Source organism: Paralichthys olivaceus, chromosome 14, assembly GCF_024713975.1.
Source record: "Paralichthys olivaceus isolate ysfri-2021 chromosome 14, ASM2471397v2, whole genome shotgun sequence".
NCBI classification, from domain to species: domain Eukaryota; kingdom Metazoa; phylum Chordata; class Actinopteri; order Pleuronectiformes; family Paralichthyidae; genus Paralichthys; species Paralichthys olivaceus.
Genome location: NC_091106.1, coordinates 16,791,498 through 16,814,574, shown reverse-complemented (window position 1 = coordinate 16,814,574; position 23,077 = coordinate 16,791,498). Strand labels below are relative to the sequence as shown.

Below are 23,077 nucleotides of genomic sequence, written 5' to 3'. Positions count from 1 at the left end.
AAATCACAGGGTGATCCAACTCGTGTGACATTTATCACAGCGACTCATAATGTGAGTCAGTGCTGCGCATGGCCCCCACGTGCCTGTATGCACGCCAACGTCTGGACATGCTCCTGATGAGTTGGTGGATTGTGTTCTGGGGGATCTCCTCCCAGACCTGGATCAGGGGCATCAGTGAGCTCCTGCAGTCTGTGGCGGTACTTGGTTGCACCGATACACAATGTCCCATAGGTGCTCAGTTGGATTTAGTTCAGGGATAACTTACAAATAAGTAATCAACTGATCATCTATAAATTGATATGTGATATTACAATTACCCATGAAAACTGTAGATCATAGTTTATAAATGATCAGAGCTGGAGGTTAGAGAGAAGATTTCAGCCATTTCCTTTAAAAAGTTCACTCCATGCTAAAACATGACACACACATTTCTAGATTCCCTGTCACCTCTCCAGGAATTATGATGTCCACCACTAATTAATGAGCATTCAATTACTTCTAGAAAAAAAATGCTGCTTGTCACCTCCAAACATTTTTCTAGTTTTCTTCTGGAACCTGGGGACTCTGCAAACAGGAACCACAACTTCAGACTTTTAATGATCCCAAAATGTAAACAGACGTTGGCTGAAAGAGAAATCTATCACTCAAGCATCATGGGCATTGCATTTGTTAAAGTCACAACATTATCATCTTCTAAGACTACGAAGCGTCCAGGGAGAGAAAAACCCCACAAACGTTCCACGGAGCCGATCATCAATCAGAACAGCGAGTTTTATTTATTGTTTCCAGCTGCACCGTTTACTATATGTTCACCTTGTACAAGAAACAAATACAAATACTCACACTAAAAACCAAACAATCTGCTAGCAGCCATCTGTCTCTATGATGGCAGAGCTAAAGGGACGGATGTGGCTGCTGTTGTTCCGCACGGAGCCTCCGAGAGCCACAGCTGGCTTTCTTCAGAGCAGGAAAACAAACAAAAAAAAGAAAGTAGAAGAAGAAACTATACGGAGGAGAGAGTGGGGTCGCTCACATAAGACTATGATTATAAGAACATTTAACAAGGCAATACAAATCTAACAGGACTGAAAACCTCAAACATCAAAAAACATATATTTGATATATATAAAAAAGAAAAAACACAGTGGCGAAAGAGGTGGAGACGTGAAAAGCCATAATTTATTTTTCTTTTCTTTACTTTTCTGGTCAGATTTGGACGAATGTGAAGTTTTTGTTTTTTTTCCTGAGTCAGAAAGAAATTTCATGTTTTTTTTTCCTCACCTCGCTAACCAGCACTGAAACTTACAGCCGGGGCTTTGGATGCAAACATCACATTTGGGAAACTGAACCAGATGTTGTCGGTACCTCAGCTCAGCAGTGCCAGTTCATCAATGTATAATTCCAAATTGATTCTTTTTTGCTTCGGATCATTTTTACCCTAAAAGGTGAAATATTCTTACTGGAGCTGGAAACCAACTCCGCTGCCCCACAACTCATCTCTCTACATTCAGGGGCCGCCGGCCACTTCGATGAGAGAGCAGCGGAGACAGAGTCCAGGATTGTGACGGAGACGGCAGATGCTGCAGCCTGTCTTCCTCATAACACACATGTAACTGTAAATCCATTCATTTTCACACACTGGAGAACAGAAAGATATTCACTTGCAACAGAAACACAGAATATAGGATAAACAGATGAAAGTAAAAAAAAAAGAAAAAGAAAAACTGAATAACACAAGACTGAAAATGGGAAATTGTGGAAGGAAGGAAGGAAGGAAGGAAGGAAGGAAGGAGGAACAAAAGGACCAAGTGTCCGTCTGCCCTTTCGAGTTCTTCCTCACGAGGGAGGGCGGCTCGGATTTCCTTCCTGCACATGGTTCTTGTCAAAGTGTTCGAGAGGTTCAGTTGGAACCTCCCTAAAATAAACTAAAAAATAAAGATAAAAAACAAAAGCATCACTTAAATGGATGAAGGACGGATAGCATAGGGAGGGAGGGGTTCACCGCATGAGTCTTGACGGTCAGTCCCGTCTCAGTGCGGCAGCTCGTGTGTGTTTGAACGTCCAGCTGTCCTCACATGGGCTTAGTGGTTTCATACAAAAAGAAGAAAGTGTGAAACGTTGCCCGGCAGGCGGTCGGTCTGCTGGTAGGTTCAGGTGGAGTCAAGCGTAACGGTCGGATGGTTGAGTTGGTTTTAAATGTACCTTGTTTTTTTTTCTTTTATTTAGATTTGCCCCCTCGCTCGTTTGCAGCAGCAGCAGTCCTACGGCTCAGTCATGTGCTCTCTCATGGGGTCGCCATGTTTGGAGGGTTGGTTGGGGGAGGTGGTTTGTGACGGATGGGTACCAGGGGGCAGGGAGTGGGTGATGGGGACACCCCCGGGCATCAACCCCTCCATAGGTCCAGGAATCCCACCGGGGGCGACGCCCACCACGCCAGGAGGGAATCTGGAGACGGACAGGAGACGATCAACAGACGCGACAAAGAGCAAAGGAAAACTCATGGAGTATTCGGCTGCTGCTCAGTGGACGATCGTCACAACAAATCTTTAAATCATTTACACTTTTGAAGAAACAAATTAACACCGCAGATCTAAAGATGTCTTTTTGTTCACCTCTGTGAAGAGGAAGGTTAAACATGACGAGGAGCACTGCAGCATGAAGTCAGTAAATGAGGATGTTAGTGTTTGTATCTGGTGCAGAGGACGACGTTAAAGGTTCATTCACCCAGATTACAAAGAACTAATTCTCACTTTAATTCCCCTCTGCTGTTTAACCACACAGATAAAGATGAAGTAGTTTAGGGCCATGTTGCAGAACCTTGCCTAAAACTGTGACTTTATACATTTCTGACCTTTCTCCTGGTGATATTACAACTTTGTTCATGTAATATTATGAATTTATTCTTGTAAATTCACAACGTAAATGAATTATTTCAGTTTTTCTCACAATATAACAACTTACTTCTCAAAATCTCATATTTTAAATGGCCCTTCCGTCCAACGTGTCTGAGTCAGTGAGACACACATTTATAATCTGGGTGAACTGATCCTTGACTACAGGGAGCTGAAAGGGGAAAGTGTGGAAAGTGACAAAATCCCAGGTTTGCTGTTAAACAATGATGTGAGGCCTCGTCCCATCTTTACCCATCACCCGCTCTAAAAACAGTTCTGTCTACAAATGTGCTGCTTGTTGAAAACATATTTCACTTCCCGATTTCCAATGTGTCACCAAGTTAAATGTGTGAATGCTTCTTTAAAAATGTCCAACATCAGAGTTATGGATTCTGTTTCAGGGTGGGGGGGTGTTGGTTGTGGTGGGGGAGCATTGATGAGATGCAGGGCATTGTGGGTATGTGAGGAGTGTGAAGCAACAAAAACTCTACAGGTTTCAATGGGATTTGGTTTTATTTCATGATACTTTTCATTTCCACTGGCCTGTGGGCCAGCAGAGGTAGGTTTCATTTACCTGGTTGAGAATTACGTATATAATTTGTCCTGCATTCCCCCCGTTGCTATGGCCTGTACCATGGTTTGGTTCACTCGGCTGTGTGAGAGAAGCAGTTCAGTCTGGTTGAGACAATGTAGAGACTGAGAAACCAATGGACAAATTCATGTGGGCCAAGTTCTGCGTATAAATACGCCACAAAAACTGGCGGAATATTCAGGAACAGAAAGTCAAAACTGTGACAAACATACAAATGAACATCTAGTCTACCCCTCCCCCACGTGTTCTGCCTCATCCACTGCAGTGTTCAGAGGATCTCTGTGCGATGCGAGTTGCCTGCAGGGTTTGGTTTAAATCCACCTCCTACCTGTAGGCGGCGCCATTGATCTCAGGGTGAACTTGAGGCAGCTGCTGCTCCATCATTCCCCAGGGCGCCGAGGTGATGAAGAATTCTTTGTTGACGCAGTTTCGGAGGCTGTCGGGAATGCGGCCTGTGTCGAAAGGCAAGATTGAATAATGGTGAGCTGAAGAAGACAAAGAAAATCGCAGCGTGCGACGATGAGCGAGTTCAAAGACGTCTGCGTTACCGGTGATGGCTCTGCGTATTTCTGTGGCAGCGGCCTCTCTCATCTCCAGTGACGCCTGCTCGCTGTACCAGGCAGTATGGGGGGTGCAGATCAAGTTGGGGGCGTCTTTCAGGGCACCCTGGGAAAAACTGCATCAGCAGGTGAAGGAAAGAAACGAGAAGCAAAGTGATTATGAGAAGCACGAAGAAGAAAACGGACACAACTTTCTCCTCCCTGATTATTCCACTGTCATAACTTATTATGGGGTTTCACCTTCGATAATGTTCATGAGAATATTAAAGGTTAAAGGTGATGTCATTTAAAGGTTAATGTTGAGATCAAACACCTGAAAGGCTCCGACTCGTGGACGTCCAAGGCGGCTCCCCGTATCCTGCCCTCCTTCAGGGCCTGAGCCAGAGCTTTCTCATCCACAAGTCCTCCCCGCGCCGAGTTGACCAGGAAAGCACCTTGACGCATCTATATACACATACACACACACACACACACACACACACACACACACACACACATTCAATATTAATATTTAATAATTATGTTTTCATTAGTTTACAATCACCTGAAAATAAAAATTATGGTTTAATTGTAAAATGAGGCAGACACATCTACAATAAGAGCGTGTCATCTTCAGTGGAGCTCGCCATGTTTAATATAATACTCCATGACGAAAGAAAAACCGTATCGTAGTTTCTACTATATGTGTAGAAATGTAGGAGCAAGGTTAGTACACGTTTGGTTGCAAGTTATAAAACCATTGAATGGAACACAAACCGCCCTTCAGTTTATATCCTCCAGGTGGCAGCAGTGCCAAAGAGAAGCAGAGGTGCAGTAACTCAACACTAACATGTTTGAGCTGCAGAAAGATTTTCAAACAGACTCATTCAGGGTTCACATTAAGAGACAAAAAGCTGACGTCCAAATCATGAGCGATTACAAATAATAATATGATTATAAATAATTTAAAATATGTCCCACCACCAATAATTAAAGCTGATACATTTGTCCCTCTTATTCTGAATCCACAGAGATCTTCCAAACCCCTGCGTTTCTGTGCACGTGTTAGTTCTAAGTATCTCACCACTCACATTACACAGACAATAACTGCAAGTTGCCAACTAAAGGAGCGCTGGCAGCCAGGGAAAGCCAGTGGCCGGCCAAGTCAGCTGCCGGTTCGCTGGCATAAAGCTGTTCTAGCGACCTCGGAGAAACATTAGCTTAGTAAAGAGAATGTGCAGCCTGCTTTTGAGGGTAATGAGAAAGAGCTTCTGCCAAATCGAGGCTTATCAGTTTCTGATAAATTGCCAGCTCCATCAGCTTCTCCGACCACGCAGTGTGTTTAATGTGAAGCAGTGAAATCAGTTTCCCTTATCTTCCATCACCTGAGGCTCATATTTCGAAAGACATGCAATTAATTTCTGGAGCTTCCTCAGCACTCGAGGTCCCCGACCTGTTTGATGGTGAAGTCGTTGATGAGGTGGTGGTTGTGTTCGTTCAGGTTGCAGTGCAGGGAGACGCAGTCGCTCTGGTACAGCAGGTCCTGGAGCGTGTAGACTCGTTGAACACCCAGCGAGCGCTCCAAGCCGTCCTGGAGGTAGGGGTCGTAGAAGAGAATGTTGAAGCCAAACGCCTTGGCCCTTATCGCCACCGCCTGGCCTGAGCGACCTGAGGGGGCAAGAGATGCAAAGAAGGTAAGAGACGATTCCAGTCACTTGGTTTTTACCACATAACTAAACTTGAGATAAATATAGTTACAGATTAGTTATTTTTCATTTAGGGACCAAACATGTTCTTTTGCTAGATATTCATGGTCTCCAGAGGAAACTGGAGGAAATGGCAGGTCAAAGTTTTCACTCTGCCTGTGAGGCCTCCACTTGATGAATTGGCACAAAACCTTGGAGAAACATTCATGTTTTCCAGATGATTTATGAGAATAATAGTTTTGTACACTTCTTATTTATTTTTTTGTAATCTGCTGCGGTGACATTTATTTTCAAACAGTAAACCATCCCTCTTAATTGAATCAAACAAAATAATCTAAAAGAAGAGTTTGTTTTTCTAGTGCCTGAGTACAATGCTCACAGTCGCACAGTTACTAACATTCGCTGATCAGGTTCAGAGATTCTGAACTTCTTCTCATAAACTCTGAACATCACTGATTTAACCTGCTGGACTTTCACTCACTTCAATGTGGCTTAACCTCTCGCAGTAAAAACCAAAATAAGCAGACTCACCAAAGCCGATGAGGCCAAGCGTCTCTCCTCGGATCCTCGCAGCCCCCGACGCCACCTCCCGGATCTGCTCCACACTCTGGACCCGCGTGCCCTCCCGGAGAGCCTGGTACAGCCAGGTGTTTCGCCGATACAGGTTGAGGATGTGACAAAGTGTTGAGTCTGCTGTTTCTTCTACAGCCGCTGAGGGAATGTTACACACTGCGATGCCTGGAGAAGGTAGGACAATGACAGCCATAAGTACTTGAATTAATTAGAATCATAAAAATCCTTTCAGATTTAATAGTTATAAAAGTTGATTATGCGTAATGTGGATCTTTTGAGGAGATCAATTTAGAGGAGTTTTCATGTTTTATTAGCAGGATATTTATTTTCTTTGAGGCCTTGTACAAAATAAAAATGCACTGTCTATGAAACTAAACTGTGAAGGGTCAGAGGATAATTAAAACTTCTAATTATGACAATAAAAATAACAATTCTCAAAAAAAAATCCACATAATGCGTAATGAATTGTATCAGCTCAAATGACAACAATTGGGATATTGCACTAAATCCTGCTCTCAAACCAAACATATGCCGAAGGGGCCAAATGGGAACGCGAGGGGGAGTTTTCATATCAGTTGGAGCATCTGCTCTGCATATGAAATCCATCACATTACATATTCTGTTTACAGTATGTCATCCCTCTTGTTACATATGTTGTTTGTGTTAAGAGTTTGGTTTGGCCTCCATCCAAAGGTGCACTGTTCTTATCCATAATGCATTATCTAATTCTTTATTTCCTCTCATGTGGTTGTGGATGAATGAGCCGTATGCACACACGCGACCCTCCTTGATCATTAATCTCAGCACATGACGAATGTCTTCTTCTGAACGATCTCATATTTTTACATCTGTCCTCCTCCTCTTTTGTCTCCATCTGTCCCTCAGCCTCACCGAGCTCCCCGGCCGCCTTGATGTCGATGTTGTCGTAGCCGCTGCCGATGCGGATGATGATGCGCAGCGCCTTGAACTTCTCCAGGTCCTCTCTGGTGAGGGTGATGGTGTGGTACATCATGGCTCCTACTGCCTCGTTCAGCACCTGGAGGGACATTAGAGATTATCATCACTTATTGCTTCAGTATTTCCTTGTCAATCATATTCAGTAAACAATCTTACACGTTTTTTTATTACTCTCACACTGTCATTCTTGTACTTAACCATTATCATCCAGACACTCATATTCAGATTATTTTTCTCTAAATGTATGTATGACCAACTTGTGGCGACCGAGTGCTTTCACCACCTCTCATTTTCCTGGACCAAAGTTTGTCTGTGATTCTTCATCTAAATGCAAATGGCTTGTTTATGTGCGCTCTAAAATATGAGTGCTTGTCCGTGTGTTTATTATGAGTGCCCGCCAAAGCTTGTTTTTGTCACAAAGCATTCATTCAGAGTGTATGCAAACAAGCTTAGAGTGGATGCAGGCAGTGCCATAAAGTAAACTGACAGCTGCTGAGAAACCCAGAAAGCATACGCAAGTAGCTTCTGTGAGACACGGCCGTTAAAAAATAACAGGTTTAAATTCTCAGTCCTGCTAACTGAATTAACCCAACTGAGCCAGATTAGCATAGCCATGAATTTACATGCAATATTTTTATTGGCGCTAGCTGTAGTGGGAGCCGGGTGCTAAATTCAAGGTTAAAGCTCTCCTCGTGCATTAATCTCATTACTTGAGTGGAGCGGGCCCTTAGCTCGTGGCTGGAGACAAATGCTCGAAAAACACAGATTCACAGCAACAGGATTTTTTTAATATCAGGTAGAAAAAAATTAGCAAATGGATTTTGTAAAGTGCTAATGAATTAAAATTGAAACAAAAACACCTTCTGGCTCGATCTAGTCCCATTTTCCTCTATGTGAAGCTAAGCTAATAACCTCCTGACTCCAGCTATGAGTTATGTGTTGTTTAATGAGTTGTAGAGGTGCTGGTAGGCTATTTACTTTACTTAAGAGTGAGCCAAGCTAGCTTTGCATTCACGCTATATTCCTTTATGCTAAGCTAGGCTAATCTCCACCTGGTCCTAGCCGCACAAGATGTTGATTACTGAGTTTCCGACGTGCTTGAAGGGTTTTTATTTAGATTTATTTAGCTTTAACACGAGCCAGGTCTTTCTTTCCTCCCTGTGTTCTTTAATGCTAAGCTAAGCTCATCACCCCCTAGCTTGAGCTTCATTGTTAGCATGACTCTAAAATGGTGTCAATCTTCTAATCGAACTTACTTACATAATTTTTAAAAAAAGACGAAGGAGATTATTAGATTATTTTCAACATTTGTTAGTAATTTGACTTCATCTGTGTTTTCTGCATCTCTTATACGATCATAAGCCGCTGAGCTTCAGAGGAAATGCCTGAGGTTTGGAGTTGTGGTTTGTCCAGAAAAATCATTTTATACATAAATATCTTCGCGTATATATTTTGGCCTTCGTGCCTTTATTACATAGAGACAGGAAATGCTGGAGGAAAGAGACGGGGAATGACATGCGGAAAATGATCCAGCCAGCTGGAAATCGAACCAGGTCCTGTGGCTCAGGCCATGTTTTGTCCATGTGGTATGTGCCCATTCCACTATCACAACGCATCTCAGTATGGTTAAGCCACATCGCAAATAATCACAATTACTGCACTGTCAGCTATGGAATAAAGCTGCACAAATAGAAAAGTGAATGAATTTAAACTGACAGTTATGACAAGCCCTATCTCTATTCACACGTTCTTTTAGAGAGATACATGTCATTTTCTCAGTTACATTCTCGACTGTGGTTTTAACCAGTTGTACTTTGAACAAAAACACCAGCACTTCATCACTTCAGCTGCGGTTACAGAACAGACACTTGAAAAACACATGGCTTTGTATCATCCAGCAATTCAAAAGGTCTTTTTTATCTTTCCAAGGACAGTACTGTATTACAGTAGTGAACACACAATGAGTGCTTTCCAGTCTTATTCGTTTCTGTAATGTGTGCTCAACGAAGGCAGCGGAATTCTGGTAGGTCACCAGCAGCTACAGTTTCCATTGATTCCTTAAGTGATAGATTTCTTAAATCGATGCATCTGCTTACTTTCAGACAGCGCACGGAAAGACAGCAGTGTGCTGTTGTTTGCATGCTTGGTGTGTGAGGATGTTTATATACTAGTGTCAGAACAGTACTTCTCTACAGAGACTTGCAGTGAGGTTATTAGTCATTGTGTCTGTGTGTGTGTGTGTGTAGCGTGCCCCATCTGTACCCTTTGCTGTGCAGTTACGGGAACGCTGCCAACAACTACACTCCCAGAAGGGTCCTCTGTGTGTCTATAATGGATTCACTACGAGATCATCTTACTGGACAGAGATTGATCGTGTGTGTGTGTGTGTGTGTGTGTGTGTGTGTAGCGAGAAAAATACTAGAGTTATATGTAGAAAAACATTTCTCCCATTTAACCTCTAAACTTAATGTAAGTTTGTCATGTAAAACCATTTTAATTGTAAATGTGGAATACTGAAGATTTACAGAATTATGCATATTGGTAAAACATCAGCCAAAACTCTTCCTCCAGCTTAAGTTGTAAACTTGCTCCAGTGTTTAGACAGTAATTTGATGACACTCGCTCTGGCTCAGAACAATTACACTGTGTTTCTATTACCAGCCTCCTCCTTATTTAACAAGGCAGCACTTCAGCACCCGGAGGGATTAGAGTCAGTGATGAAACCATAATGGTTGAACTGGGAGAATGGACCAGAAAAGTGGGCTGGAATATTATTAAAACATTACAGAGGAGGGGACACAGAGGAGAGGGATGATTGTTCTGGACTCGACTGAGGGTAAATTATTCAAGAGACGCAGTCAAAGTTTGTGTGTCTGCTTCTGATCAAGAGCTCCTGCAGATACTGCCACTACCGTTAGTGTCAAAGAAAACGACACAGTATCAGCCACAACATAAAGCATATAAAAGTATATATATTTACCATACAACAGTCTGAGACTACCGTCTGGGAAAGGGAACTCATCAGACTTTTAATAACATTATTTTTTAGTTCTAAGTAAGTTACACTTAAAAATGTACTGGTGTCTTTAAAGGTTCAGTGTGTAGAATTTAGTGACATCTAGTGGTTAAGTTTTATGTTGCAGCTGATTAGCCCTCACCTCACCCTGCCCCCTTAAAAGGTGTTTAGTTTGTCCAGTCTGGGCTACTGTAAAAAACATGGCTGCCTCCTTAAAGGGGACCGACTCCTGATGTAAATATAAAGTATATAAATAAAAAGAGCCCATTCTAGGGTAAAGAAAACAATATTTCGTAAAATGTAGGTGAAACACACGAGTGAAAACATCAGTAGGATTATTTTATATTTAATTTCTGCCAATAAAACCCCTTTCACCTAAATCTTACAGACTGGACCTCTAATTATTTTCATCTACACTAGACAATGTTCTTTACATTTTTTTGATTTAATATAAACAGAGAAACCACAGATCCTCATGTGGGTTTAAAGCTCCAGCAACAAGCTTGTAAATAATCTTTGGTCCAGAATAATAATAATAAAAAAAATATATATATTAATAATAAAAATAATATTAAATATATTGTCCAGTATGTGGAATTGCTTGTCATCACTTGTTTCCACCTGATTTTAACTGGGTTGACAGTTTTGTTATCCACTCGAGACTGATAATGTCGACACAACAGGAAATATAAAACTGACAACAAATCAGGAAGCAGTATTTTAAGTTAGGCAGATAAACAGAAGCAGCTAAAAAGTGTGTATAAATGAACATTTTGGCTGTGACGAGCTTCTCAGGACAGCAACCATTTTACATTTCAGTGCTACAGGCTTTTAGTAGCTCAGCTCACAATTCAACTAATGTGAAAATATAAAATAAAATGGAGAAAATGTAATCCTGTCATTTTCTGCCAGTGAGACCAGTGGGGCTGCTAGATTTTTCTAAACCTAACAGAGGATTTTTCTACCTTTTCGTGAATCTCCTGTGTGGACTGGGCGTCACAGAAAGCCACAGTGGCCAAGTCTTTGAGAATAGGCATCTCCACGGTGCAGTCGCGCCCATCCAGCAGCGCCACCAGGGGGCGTGGGTGCATAGGCCCATTCATAATCTGGGGCCGAATACCTGCAGAGAGAGGAAAAGAGGAGAGAGGGAGTTAATTATTTATGTTGCACACGAGTGCACACACAAACACTGTGGAGTGAGCTGCAGAAGGATCAGTAAAAAATGAAATTGCATCCCAGAGCAGGGAGTGTTTACACAGGATAGGACTGTGTGATGAGAGAGACACACACACACACACACACACACACACACACACACACACACACACACACGCACACACACACACGCACAATACACACACACCCCTGAGTGGGATCGATGCTTTTAAACTGGTCTGAGCCACTGTCTACTTTAAACCACAATCATCATCTCCCAGCCCTGGCAACACTGGTCGATGTCTTTCACTCACACACGCGCACACACACACATGCACATACACAAATATGATATGACCGATGTATAGGGGGATGGGGGGGTGCCATCCCCTCAGCTGTTCAAGTGTTATATAAGTTAATGTTAGTATCAGCCAATGTGCAAAGTCCAGGTATCTGTACCTCAAGGAATACTAACACTAAAGTAGGTGAAAATCTGTCTCTGCTTTGATGAGATGAACACACACACACACACACACACACACGATAATTAGACACGGATGAGAACTGTTTAGAAACAACAAACCAGTTAAAAATCAGGCTGGGGGGGCACAACCACCTCCCCTGGTGAGAATGAACAAATCACCTCCTGGATATGACACAAAGTGATGTGACTACCCGTCTCCTTCACAGCTATCCACACTGTTACCAGGCAACAGGTCCTTTCACCCCATGAGGTCATCACCTCCATTATCCTATCACCATACAGAAGCCGGCAGGCCTTAAATGTGCTCGTGTGTGAGTGCGTGTGTGTTTCTGCACCTTCTGTACAGTTTACAACCTTCACTCACTTAACAGAATCACTCTAAAGATCACCAGCCGGTTACCAATGATCAAATCTAAACTTGTGACCATCAGGTTTGACAAGTCAACAACAACATCGCACATTTACAGTGAGTTTGTGGTGAAGTTGTGTGTCGTCTTTCAGAGAGAAAAGTGGCAAAACTAAAAGATTCTATGAACGTCAGTATCTTGTCTGACTAATAAACCAAAGCATTCAGCTGACCCTGACAGACTGAACCAATTCACTAATATTCCCTCCGAAAGAAAAAAAAAATCAATGCAACGTGTTCTTATGTGATTAGAAAACAGAGCAACACAGAGGAAGGAATCTGACATTGCGAACCTAAATTCCACTAAAAAGAGGGACAAGAAAAAAGAGGGGTGGGGTCCATGCACCACCACTCTCCGGCTCCCTGCTGCCTGTTGTCATGGTGATTAGAGGATTTGGGCAGGATTATGAAATATTTTATTTAGTGGCATCTGCGCTGCTGGAGAGGAAATCCAAGCCTGCTCGCTCTGTGCCTCTCACTCTCACTCCTCCAGTTTTGGGAGGAAAAGATGGTGTTTGTGACCTACACATCTGCAGCATGACAACATATGAGCTTCAAACACAATAGATGCACATAATGACAACAAGAGGTCCTTGTAAATGCAGCAGTGTTTCAGTTATCTGTGTACGTGTACACTCTTATTCTGTTCGGCACCGATGATTGAAAAAGTTGCATTGATTATTGAACAAGCTTCCCAGAGGGTGTTTTCTTGTATTTGCTATTTAGATACCCTGATTTTTTTCATTTAACTTGATAGTTGCAGTTTTTTTTGTTCAGTGCCCTCACTGGTTTTGATAAAATGTTAATTGATCCAATTACCGGTGGTGGTATTTCTGTCTCTATGTCTTTATCAAACCACAGGGGAAAGTATTGAACCAGATTCAAATCAGAGATAGTGATGCGTGTGCCTCAAAATCCCGACAAGCAGAGAAAGAGTCGTGAAGAAGAAGAGTCCTTCACCAGTCCAGGAAAATGAAGATGAAGAATTAAAAAGTTGTTTTTGCGTAATCCTGCTGACAAATAACCAAACAAACAGAAAACGGGTGAAAACACAACCTCCTTAGCAGATGTAACTGGGAGAGCAAGAGAGTGTTGATAAACTGGGTGAGGAGGGAAGGAGCAGCGGGTGAGGAGCACAGTCTGGTGACTGCTGATGAAGGACTGTTATTTCTGAAGCTCTAAAATCTCTATTGGACGACCACTCGCATCTAAAAATGAGGATGGACAATTAAAGGGGCACCCCCCCATCACAAATCCTCGCTAACATTAATAAGAAAGGTGCTGTATAAATGAATTCTATAATTATTATGATTATCATTATAATTCTGCATATGATGTTTCCTCCACAGAAAGCCTGAAGGGGTTTGACAGAGCATCGAGGAAGCAGAGGGTCGAGTTACTTTATGGGAAATGGATTCACTCTTTTATGTCGAGCCTAAATATATTCCTTACGAGTTCCTGAAAATGTGCAATAAGAATTAATGGAGTTTTTCCTTCAACCCATTCACAGTGAACAGCTCGCTGTGATTTAGGGAAAGATTTCCTCACTTTTATCGACTTTTATTTGACTAAAATGATGAACTGTTGATTATTATTAACCTTGTCCTGTGGTTTATTTTATAAAATTGCTTTGTTTTCATGTTTTGTATCTTGCTTACTCTACTCTTGACTGTTTTGTGTTGGTTTAACGAGCTGAAGATTTTTATAACTGCTACGTGAGCCACTTATAGCAGATGAAGACATTACTTTTTATTATACTCATTACATTACAACCATTATCATTATTATTACCTCCGCCAAACGAGGTTATGTTTTCACCCCTGTCCGTTGTTTGTTAGCAAGATTAGGCAAAAACTACTGAATGGATTTCCGCAAAACTTTGTGGAAGGATGCATTATGGGTCAGGAAAGAAGACATTACATTTTGATGAGGATCTGGATCAGGGATCTAGGCGAGTCCAGGATTTTTTTCCCCACTTACTTTTTTTATTTTTCAAATTTCCCTGGGAATAATTAATGGATCTTGATGATAAAACCCAGGCATATTCGGAGGACTGATAACTATAAGTGTGTTCAATTTGATGCAGCCTGATTGAATTTAAAGGGACTGCTGGGCCTTGGCGAAGGTATGCGCTCTATTGAGTGCCATTCTCATAATTCTGCAGTGCGCGCTATAAAAGCGAGTGATTCATAAAAGCCCAAGTGTCATATCAAAAGAGAAGAATGATGAGAAAAGAGGACAGAAAAGGTTAAAAAGGAGTAATGTGGAGGAGGTGACCTCAAGCTTTCTGTTCCCTTTTTTCCGAGAGGGTAAGAAAGCAGGTATTATTCTCACTGGAGGAACCCATTTTGTGTATATGTGTGTGTGTGTTTGTGTGTGTGTGTGTGTGTTAGCGAAGCAGCTCTGGGGAGAGGGAAACCATTTGCCAACACACCTGTGGCTCCACATCTCTCCCTGCACCACTTCATCACACTCCTGCAGAGTTCATCATTATCACAGCTCAGACCGACTGAGGAATAAAGCGTCTCCATCATCCAACCGACACACACACATGAAACACACTGATACTCATGGCATCAGCTCCTCTTACTGTATATACAAGTAAATGAGAAGCAGCTGGAAACAGCAGTGTCACTTGTAGAAAGTGGGTCAAAATGCTGTTGATTAATTATTTCCTGGTGGCTAATAGCCTTTCTCCTGCCTAATAAGGCAGAACATGGCACTGCATCCAACACATGATAAATCTGCGGATAATTAACGCCCAGCAAGGCCGTTAATGAGGGTCTTAATGACTCAGTTACCTGGCCAGTGATTTGAAGGAGTTCAGTGGTTTTGGACAGAAATCTTCCCTCAGTCCCTCAGCTGAAGAAAAAAAACTGAAAATTCACAGAATTACACCGGAGCAGTTTTCAGTTCTGGATTCTTCATTTAAAAGGAATTCATTCAGAGAATAAAAACTCCTTTCGTAATCAATCACTGTGTATTTCACTAAGTAGTAAACACTGTTGCTGTTGTTGACTCTGGATCAGCCGACCGTCGCTCTAGGGATCGCCTGTCACATCAGAGTTAATGAGTTGTGGAGCTTTAGTCTCTAGTGTCTCACAGTCAGACGTTAATCTACACTACATTTTCCTCCATAGCGCAGGTCGAGCAGAATCCATCATCATTTTGTAAACTTGTCAAAATCACCAGCGATGAGTTTCAACTGCGATTAAAGTGTCAGCAGGGAAACATGACTCAGAAATACACCGACAACATATGATGACACTCGCTCCCTGACTCAGTTCAAAATGGCCTCAAGAGCTTGTGTTGCTAAAGTAAAAAAATTCTAAAATGAATCCAGAAATGAAAAACAGCTGATAGAAATGTAAGCAGGTTCTGGCTGCGTGCCTCAGCTAAAAACACGCACTGGCTTCGAGATTCACATTTGACCGCAACTAAACATAACAGAATGTTATTTGCCACTTTACTAAATCAAGTGCTGAAAGGAAGCAACACCAACATCACACTTTCAGGCTTGAGACCATAACGTCCTCACTTGAAGAGCGCACTTAAATTTACTAAACTGTGCATGGATCTGATAGGAAAGGTTATATGGAAAGGTTATAAAAGTGTGATTTGCTTTTCTATCTTTGTCATGTGTTTTATTTGTATTTCATTGTTGATAATTGATATTAATCATTTTAAAAATGTCAGATATGTCACACTGTAGTAAATGTAGTGTACCATGTTGCACTGTGTTTCTCTCCATTTAATAAAACTTTGCCACAAATGAGTAAAACAAAACATTTATAAAAGTAAATAAGAACTTATAAAACCTGAGGAAACCAGATTCTCAGGCTAAAACCCCTCTGCTGGAGAGTATGTTAAATATATATATATGTGTTGTAAAGGCACCACAGTAACACTGGTAGTAATATTACAGCAACATTACACTGCTTCACTCTATGACCCACTATGTCACTACTGGCTTCTGTAAACTAAACGTTCATTACCATAGGGGCCTGATTGGGCCTTGTGGGATATCACAGAGACTAAGAATTAGCTCGCAGCTGCAGACGGCTGTAATAACATTCATCTGTTGATGTTAGATGTGAGCAGTAACATAACTGGCAATGGTTACCGTATGTGTGTAGATTGTAGATGATTAATGTGGTTTGAATGAGAATCGAGCACATCTATTAAATTAGTTGTTTTGAAATCAAAAGTCAAAACACATCTATATATTACAGCCTAATGTGTTCTCAGCATCCAGAGAGCGAGTTCTGGACCTTTAACACTGGCAGCCCAAAATGGAGTGAGACTTTTTCCAATAACTTATATTTGTTGTGTCACTCGTGGTCAGATAACTTTTTAATAAAGAGTAGAAAAAGTTGCATGGAATTGTTTTTCTTTACCACTAGGGGTCTCTCAGGCAAAACAATAACAAAAGACCTAATTTGAAATCATCTGTTTGATTTTGCTGCCATTGTAAGTTATAATGGGGACTCTGTTATTATAAAGCAGTTGTGAATTATTTATTTTTAATTAAAAGGCGACCAAAAAAATAATGTCGTTATCATAGTTGGAGTTTGAACATAGTTGGAAACATTTTGGATAATGCAAGCACACAAATTGGTAAAATAAGTCCAGTCATTTTTATCCATTTTAAAGAAATAATATTCAACAATATATCTTTAACTTGGGTACTTCCACTTCCTTTCTGTTTATATCCATCTTGCTCTCTCTCCATCCTTCTTTCTCCCCTGGGTTGATCACCAGCCCAGCGGGTTGGGCAGTAGCGTGCCAACTTCCCCGCCCGGCAGCTAGAGACAGAACCTGCAGTCCAGGAAACTAAAGCAGAGCCTGGACTCTCCTCCCTGTCCAAACACAGAGCCCCACCCCACAGCAGACAAAACACCAGACTCGCTTTCAATCGAGGACAAAAACGCACCGCAGAGGCGTTTCTCAAGGCCCTAGATTCACTGCAACGTAAAAACTTCTGTGAGCAGCTCAGGCAACACACAACTAAAGATGGTTTACATTAAGCGGTACGATATCTTGGCCAGATAAAAATGCAAATGGCTTGTGCCAATTTCCTGTTATTGTACTCAAAGTATTTATCCCAGCACAACAGCCAGCATTGTGTGAAGGCCAAGCAAGTAAAACAGAAACAAAGCAAGCAGCTCGACTAACTACAGCTCGCCCGTGTTCAATGTGACAGCAGGCTTATTCAGTGGAGGTCGTGCATTGTTACAACCCACAAGGGGAAGCTCAAACGCACTGAGGTTGATATCATCCTTTAGCCAATGTTAATCACAAACTGGATGATTCTCCAGGCAGTATGAAAACTTTTGGCAGAGCCGTCAAGAGCGCACTCTCTCCACCGCAAATGGATTGCAGATGTTCCACACTAGAAAGTCTTTTTGGATTCTGACAACAGAAATAGAAGTAATCTTTTTAAATGTTAGAAGAAGAAGAAGAAAAAAAAGAGACAGAACTTGTATAAATATGTCTCTCCTCGGTGAATACGATCTGCTGTCTAATTCTCTCATTTGGAGGGGCTGATCTTGGAAAAGCAGCTCAGAAAAGCTCCGATGCCAGATGCTGTGAGTCAGAGTTTTCAGAGAGAGAGGGATCATTCCCTAAGTAGAGCGCAAACAATCAATGAAAGAAAATAAACCCTCGCTCAAACCTGTTCTTCTCCCCTTGGGTTTGGAAAGTCTTCAAATTGGTATTTAATAACATCGCACAACATCGGTTATCTTTACTTCTGCAGCTCTATTTTCTGACAGTGCTGTTTTTTCCCCCTCGTCGGTTGGTTTGCAAAGATGATTTCATTTGCAAGTTAATGCGCTCCCCTCAGATTTACCTGTTTGCGAGGCAGTCACACACACTTTGAAAGGTAAATGGAGCTATTTGGGGGCGCTGAGTGGTATTAACTTACCCCCACTATTGTGATTTCCTGAATAATTACGCTGTTTCCATCTCAAATCTCTTTTAAAAGCACTCAGAGACAGTTAAGTGTCCTCACCTACAACAGAGAGACACTTTGGAGATTCTCTTTTAATTCCTGATGTCATCTTCAACTCACTCTGAATGACATGTGGCCTCTTCTAGTAAAGCTTCATCAAGCATCAGCTCATTGTTTTCAATCCTCTCCCATCTCCTTTCCCCCTCGTCGTGTGTGAAAGCCGATGAAGCGCTCCTAAATAACTCAGACTGGTGTGATACATGCCATGGTTGCTCCCACATCAGCCACAGCATCAATGGAACAATAAACCTGGAAAAACAAAAGGAAGTGAGGGAAGATTTTCCATGGCACGATGATTTCAGGGCCACAACGGCGGCGGTCACTGGGTTCACAGCGAGCTTTTAGAGAAAACTACTCCGTGGTTGACACAGAGCCAAAACGGGCTCAATGCCGACTTAGGACCAACAGCTGGTTCTGGTTACCTAGCAACTCCCAAGCTGGGGGGCTCCGGCGATGGTATAGTCCAAGCAGAGAGAGGGGAGGGGATGGACGAGGTGATAACCCAGCAGGTTTTCATTGTGGCAAGTGCAGCAGTGGAAAAAAGGGAAAAGCTTGATTCCATGATATCAAATCGTGCCACCAGAAGGCGACGTGCCACAGGCCACCCGACCTGGCAACCCAAACATGGAGCGTGAGGTCTAATGAGCAGTGTCCGAACACAAGCGGAACAAGCAGTGCCTCTCTGCGGCATTTTCCAGGGAAGCCAACACGGCTCAGTACTGCCAACACATACACAGCTATCCTTATTAGGACTTTACATGGACTTCCTTTCATTGGGAACAGCCTAACCTTAACCATGACCAATTCATACCTAACCCCAACGTTAACCTAACTTATCTTACACCTTCACAAGGACCTCAGAAATTATGTTTTGTCTCTTTAGGACCTGGTCCCCATGAGGTCTACTGCTCCTGCTGAGCTGGGTGTTTATGCGGAGAACAAAAACAATCACACACATGAATCTGTGATTATCAGATGTCACAGAATTTGTTAAATGAAATGTTTGAGGGTATCAAAGCTCACAATGCTGTGTTTTCTTAACGCTGGTGGTGTGTGTCCACCTGCACGCTATGTGACATAAACATCAACATCTCATGCAACAACTAAACATACATGTTAACTAGAATCCAGCGCCTGTATTCTGAGGATCGCCCGCTCCCTCGAGTGTGTTTACGATCCTGGCATCTGTAGAAATAGGGGAGGTGTAATGCTTTTTTTTTTCCCTCCTTTTTTCCGACAGACTTGCCTCCTCCAGTCCCCCGCACCGGACCCTATCAGCGCCCGGCTGCACCGCCGCCACCCCAGCCTGTCTCTTGTTCCCCCGATGTGGACACACAAAGACCTTGTTTGTCCTCCCTCTGCCTGCCCACATCCAAACTTATCACCACCCAAAACGCCCAGCCAAGAGTGGGTGAGGGTGGTGGGGGGAGGAAATAGAGGGGATGATAGAGGAAAGCAGGGTGAAGCTACACGTAAAAAAACGTGAGGCGGAGGTGAGGTGGAAAGCGTAAAACTTAAGCCTACATGACGACATCACAGGTGACATCAGTGTGATATTGACAATGTGGAGTGGGAGGAGCCGGGAGTCCATCTGTCTCTTCTTTTAAAGTTGTCTTTTGTGCTTTGCTATGGCGAGGCCTAAAAAACAACTGCAGGGTCCAGAGACAAAAGCAGCTGTCAGAGCAAATGAACAGCAGACAGTGCACTCCAGCCTTTCTTGGCATGCACACACACAAATGAGTGTGTGCAGGTCGAGCAGGGAAAGTTGTGTTTGGAGGAGGGAACGCTGATGTCACTGCTCGGACTCTGGTCATTGACAGTGAGAGAAAAACGGGAAAAAGTCTCATATTGGCTGCTGATTATGATCATGAGTCATTACAGTTCCACTATTTGTTTAGTTCTCCAAATTATATTTTTACTCAATTTTCAATCCAATAACTCTGACTGTGTTATTATCATTAGCATCTAAATAAGAGAGAATTATTTCAAAAACCAAAACTAATGAGTCCTGCTCTATATCCACAGTCTTTAAATACACACTGCCTGAATACACACAGCGAGGCCGAGAGCATTCACACACCCGAACAACCGTTAACACGCTCACATAAAGACACTTCTCCTGCGACCTTTGACCCTCCAATTGACAGCCCATCGAATGTCACCATCCTCTTGCTGCTGTGCGGATTAATGTGGTTTCTCTCTCACACACACACACACACACACACACACACACACACACACACACACACACACACACACACACACACACACACACACACACACACACACTTCATTGCAAAAACATAAGAGGCTCATTACCCTTAAAGCCAAATCCAACTCCTCCCACCCCCTCACATCTCGCCATTTCTCACACACAGCACAGATTTTTATTACAACCCTTAAAGAGTACATGCACACAGACACGCACACACACACACTGTATGCACAAGATAACGTGATATACATGCTCCTTGCCTGGGAAATGCTGTCTCCACATTCTTCAAATCAAGGACTGCACATGGCAGAGGAGGAAATGTGGAGGAGAGGGACACAAAAAAGAAGAGGTGGGCGTTGGGGGATTCTCACACACTGCCCTGGGGTTATCCTCTTGTTTCCTCTCTACCTCCTCCTCCAGCCTCCCACCCTCCCTCTCTCTCTCTCTCACTCTCTCTCTCTGTTTGTCTTCCGTCCTCCACTGTCTTCACTCGCTCTCCCACTGCTTGTTTCCAAATCTGTCCTCCTTCGTCACCTCACCTCCAGAAGCTCCATTCCTCCTTCTCCAACGACTGGTCGACTCTTGAGAGGAGGGGGTGAAAAAAAACGGGAAGGTGGCAGAGGGGGGCAGAGGCTGAGGCAAGAACTATACAATCGTCAACCGCCCGTGCGGTTAAAGCTGTGCCTTCAACTCCTTTAATCTCCAAAGAAGGAGGAGGGGAAAAAAATGTTGAATCTCTATTTGTCTTCAGCCGGCAATCTGCACTCCTCTGCGCTCTCCTCTTCAGCCGAATCAATCCTCAGCCTCCTCTGTCTCCCTCCTCTCTCCCTTCACGGCAGGTTTGGGCTATTCATCCAGACGTCAGGCTCACTCCGTTAGCCTTTTGTTGCAAGTCACAGAAAGACAGAGAGAGAGAGAGAGAGAGAGAGAGAGAGAGAGAGAGGGAGAGAGGGAGAGAGAGGGAGAGAGAATGTGTGAAAGGGGTGGTGGGGGGACAAAATGGAAAAGACGAAGAAAAAAAAAAAATAGAGAAAACAAGCTGGTGCCACAGCTATGCAAGAGAAAATAAAAGAGAGAGGTAAATAAAAGAGACGAGAGAGAGAGAGTGAGGAAAAAAATCCTTGAAGAGCACCAGTCACAGCGAGAGGTGCAGCGCTCCTGGCACACATTCGACTCCCTTTTCCATTCTCTTCGACCTTCCCCTTCGCTCAACATTTTTGCCTTCGCTCCCCTTTTTTTTTCCTCCCCTCCCTCCTTTCCTCCATCCCTGTCTCTCTGTTGTATTATGTGTGATTTTGCCTTCACAGACACACACACACCTCAGACATTTTACACAAGTTTCAGATTGTATAGACCACACGATTCCTCAAACATTATGATGCATAAATGTTTTAGATGTTACAAGTTCAGATATCTTTTAAATCCTGTTTAAAAAAACCCACGTCATGTTTCGAGACTTTTAAGAAAATTTGTAATAATAATTAATTATATTTTTTTTCATGAACAATTTCAATAATGTCATTAAATTAGTTGTTTACAGTAAGACTAACAAAATGATCAGGTATACATAAGTTTTTAAAATGTGGGTAAAGCCTGGTAATAAAAGGTGATTGAATAGTTTCCCATTGCTTGTTAAGGACTTTGCCTTTCTGTTTTTTTCCCCAGGTGAGAGATGTTTGAGTGCCCCAGAAAGAAACGCCTACATAAAAAATGCATCGGAAGCCCAGGGTTGCATCTTGTAGAATATGAAGACGAAAAATCAAGTTCACGTTCCCTAAAAACGATAGGTTCACAAACATCCATGGCTGTTTATGCGCCAAAGCCCCAAAGTTCAATGCACTTCATGTCGTGCAGGAAAAGGTGCAGCGTCAACTTAGAAAAAGAAGAAATTAGTGCCTTCACCCAGGCGTCATGTTTCCTTAACTGCCGATCTCCGGAGCCGATAACAACCTGAGTCTACAGCAGAGTCATTTGACGCAGGGGTGATTGCAGATTGTATCCTTTCCCATTGCAGACAAAAGCCAGATGTTAGAGGGTGTTAGTGTTGAAAAGGGGCTTTAGATCTTCAACTTCTCATCCAAAAAAAATCCACTGTGCAACTTTTGGACAATTTCAAGGACTTTCACTAAAAGGTTTAAATATGTAAAAATGTATATTGGTGGAAATATCACTTGTATGTTTTCTTTTTATTTATTTACTCTTTACAGAAATGCAATGTATGATATATAATCTAATTTTGAATTTGGCATTCATTCAAACCTAGTTCTGTCTTTGGACATTAGAGTTACTTTCATAAAATGGCTGATTTTAAGCTTGTAACACGTTAACAGTGACAGTGGACAGGCCGGGTACAGAAATGTCTACAGAATCTGAAAAATGACAACATTTATGAGCAAACACCAAAGGCTGAAGCTCTGAACATAAACAATGCATATATATTGTAGTATGCTGTAATTGTGTGTAGCAGATTGGATGTACTTGGTGTAAACTCAACAGGAGAGTGGTGAGTTTAACGCACTCCCATTGAGCA

General features: G+C 42.5%; 1 protein-coding gene across 5 annotated transcripts in view; it reads right to left on the bottom strand.

The window, feature by feature from the left end:
- Positions 1-752: 752 nt before the first annotated feature.
- LOC109634656 (C-terminal-binding protein 2-like) overlaps positions 753-23,077 on the bottom strand; it is a 61,098-nt gene continuing 38,773 nt past the window's right edge. For 3 of the 5 annotated variants that reach the window (XM_020095342.2, XM_069539150.1, XM_020095334.2), the window contains 8 exons: positions 11,240-11,394; positions 7,193-7,337; positions 6,260-6,466; positions 5,476-5,690; positions 4,357-4,487; positions 4,032-4,159; positions 3,812-3,935; positions 753-2,445 (listed from right to left, as the gene is read on the bottom strand). In XM_020095342.2, coding sequence (XP_019950901.1) covers positions 2,262-2,445; positions 3,812-3,935; positions 4,032-4,159; positions 4,357-4,487; positions 5,476-5,690; positions 6,260-6,466; positions 7,193-7,337; positions 11,240-11,394 — 1,289 coding nt within the window. In that variant the 3' untranslated portion in view covers positions 753-2,261. Of the gene's footprint in view, positions 2,446-3,465; positions 3,544-3,811; positions 3,936-4,031; positions 4,160-4,356; positions 4,488-5,475; positions 5,691-6,259; positions 6,467-7,192; positions 7,338-11,239; positions 11,395-20,807; positions 21,045-23,077 lie in introns of those variants that run through there. The other 2 variants (XM_069539149.1, XM_020095348.2) reach the window with 2 other exon arrangements.